Genomic DNA, 1,753 nt, shown 5'->3' on the forward strand with positions numbered 1-1,753 from the left:
TTCATAAAACACAAACTTGAGATTAATTCATTTCTTGGCAAGATACTTTTGGCAGTAAATATTTATGATCTTGCTCCCTAAATGTGTTCTGCTTCATATTTAAACTTGCCAACATGGTACATTGGAGTCCAGATAACACTATAACACAAGCTTGATGCTACTATACAGCATAAACACGATTTATGCAAATCAATGTGTTTCTGAATATGCAGATAAATATACACATCATGCTACCATGCGCAGCAGATTGTCAATGGCAATCTCAAAAGCATCCTTAAACCTCAAAAGTTTCGAATCAGAATTCGCATAAACGATTCGAGGCAATAGCTCAAAGATTATGTATCTTCTCATCTGCTTTCTTTCTTCAACTGATATCCCACTAAGAGTATTCAAGACATTCACTTTCCCCTGCTTCACTTGTTCTTCATCTATATAGACCGAGTATCGCCTACAGTCCTCTGGCAAGTGCCATGGGTACTGGTAGTATGCTGTGAAGGGATTAAATACAACTGGGATGCAACCATAAACAAGAGAATCAAAAAATGATTTCCTAGTTGGGCTATCTCCAGGTGGTTGTAGGCAGAACTCTGAGTCCATCATAAGTCTGATCACTGTTCCTGGGTTTACACAGTCAACCGATTTGCAGTCAAGGTATGTACACAAACTTGAGTTTTTCATGCATTCTTCGATTAAGATCGATCGAACATTCGCCTTCATGTGCGGTCTTCCACCGCCTGCGAAACTAATGTGAGTTTTCCTCTTGGAGCTATAGAGTTTGGTTTGGAGCTTGATGATGTCCTCATCAGAAGTAGGGTGAAAATTTGTGGGATAAGGAACCCCTACATCATTTGTGTGCCAAGGTTGGCGCTCTATGATTAGTTTAATTGGGTTTTGCATCTCCTCTAGCTCTAGGAAGTTTGTACCCCATCCAACGGCACTCTTTCTTCTAAGATCCCAAGAAAGAGTGCCCACTGCCAAGAAATGATCCCTACCTTGGTTTCGGACCCATGAACTCTTGGTCTTGATCCATTCTACTAGCTCCAAACCAAGGTGATCCTTTTCATTGGCAGTGGTATTATGGTTATTTGCCTTTAGCGCATTTAATCCTCCATAAAATGGCACATAGAACAGTGAGGCTTTCTCTTCTTGGTGAACCCGGCAAGGGTGGTTCTTGATCCGCGAGTGGAAGATCGGTTCGAGCGAGAATTGGTTTGTTCCGTACCAATTCGGACCCAGTTCATGGACCGGTTTCCCCATGCCCTGGTTAGTGAAGTACCCACAAAAATTCATCCATGGGAGGATATCAGCACATCCATCCAGCACCTCTTTGTTGAACTTTGGGGGCAAATCATAGACAAAGATACCTTTCCCTTGGCATGTGATATTGCATGTGCCTTGACATGTACTGTTTTGGTGTAGGTGTCTTAGCTTGTGAATTTGCTCCTCTATCATACCAATTGCATAATCTACATCTTTGCTTTGATTTCTTCGGGTACAGCCCTGCCAGCCGTTGGATGCCTTTTCACCGGCATGAACTCTTCCCGATGCGCCTTCGCCGTTCGGTGATACATACTTTGTGTGGTTCCCCCCTGTGCTCACGATACTTGGATTCTTATGGCTCTCTTTGACAATATATGTATGTGAATCATTCGCTATAGACTTTGACTGAAGATTGTGTGCATGGGCTTGCATGGGATTGAAGCCAGAACTAAGGCAGTAGACCTTAAGCCTTCGTGAACTAGAAGAAACACAT

The 1,753-nt window shown here is 42.7% G+C and overlaps 1 protein-coding gene across 1 annotated transcript; it reads right to left on the bottom strand.

The window, feature by feature from the left end:
• Positions 1–225: 225 nt before the first annotated feature.
• LOC149835967 (putative xyloglucan galactosyltransferase GT20) lies at positions 226–1,257 on the bottom strand. The gene has a single exon (XM_090009683.1). It carries the CDS (start codon positions 1,255–1,257, stop codon positions 226–228), a length of 1,032 nt encoding a protein of 343 aa, XP_089865809.1.
• Between the last annotated feature and the right edge of the window lie 496 nt (positions 1,258–1,753).

The sequence above is a fragment of the Nuphar pumila genome, chromosome 6 (genome assembly GCF_984573655.1).
Source record: "Nuphar pumila chromosome 6, dmNupPumi1.hap1.1, whole genome shotgun sequence".
Lineage (NCBI taxonomy): Eukaryota > Viridiplantae > Streptophyta > Magnoliopsida > Nymphaeales > Nymphaeaceae > Nuphar > Nuphar pumila.

What these genes read in the sequence shown, in the direction of transcription:
- LOC149835967 (XM_090009683.1), bottom strand. Translation starts at nt 1,257, where the DNA reads ATGGGGAAACCGGTCCATGAACTGGGTCCGAATTGGTACGGAACAAAC.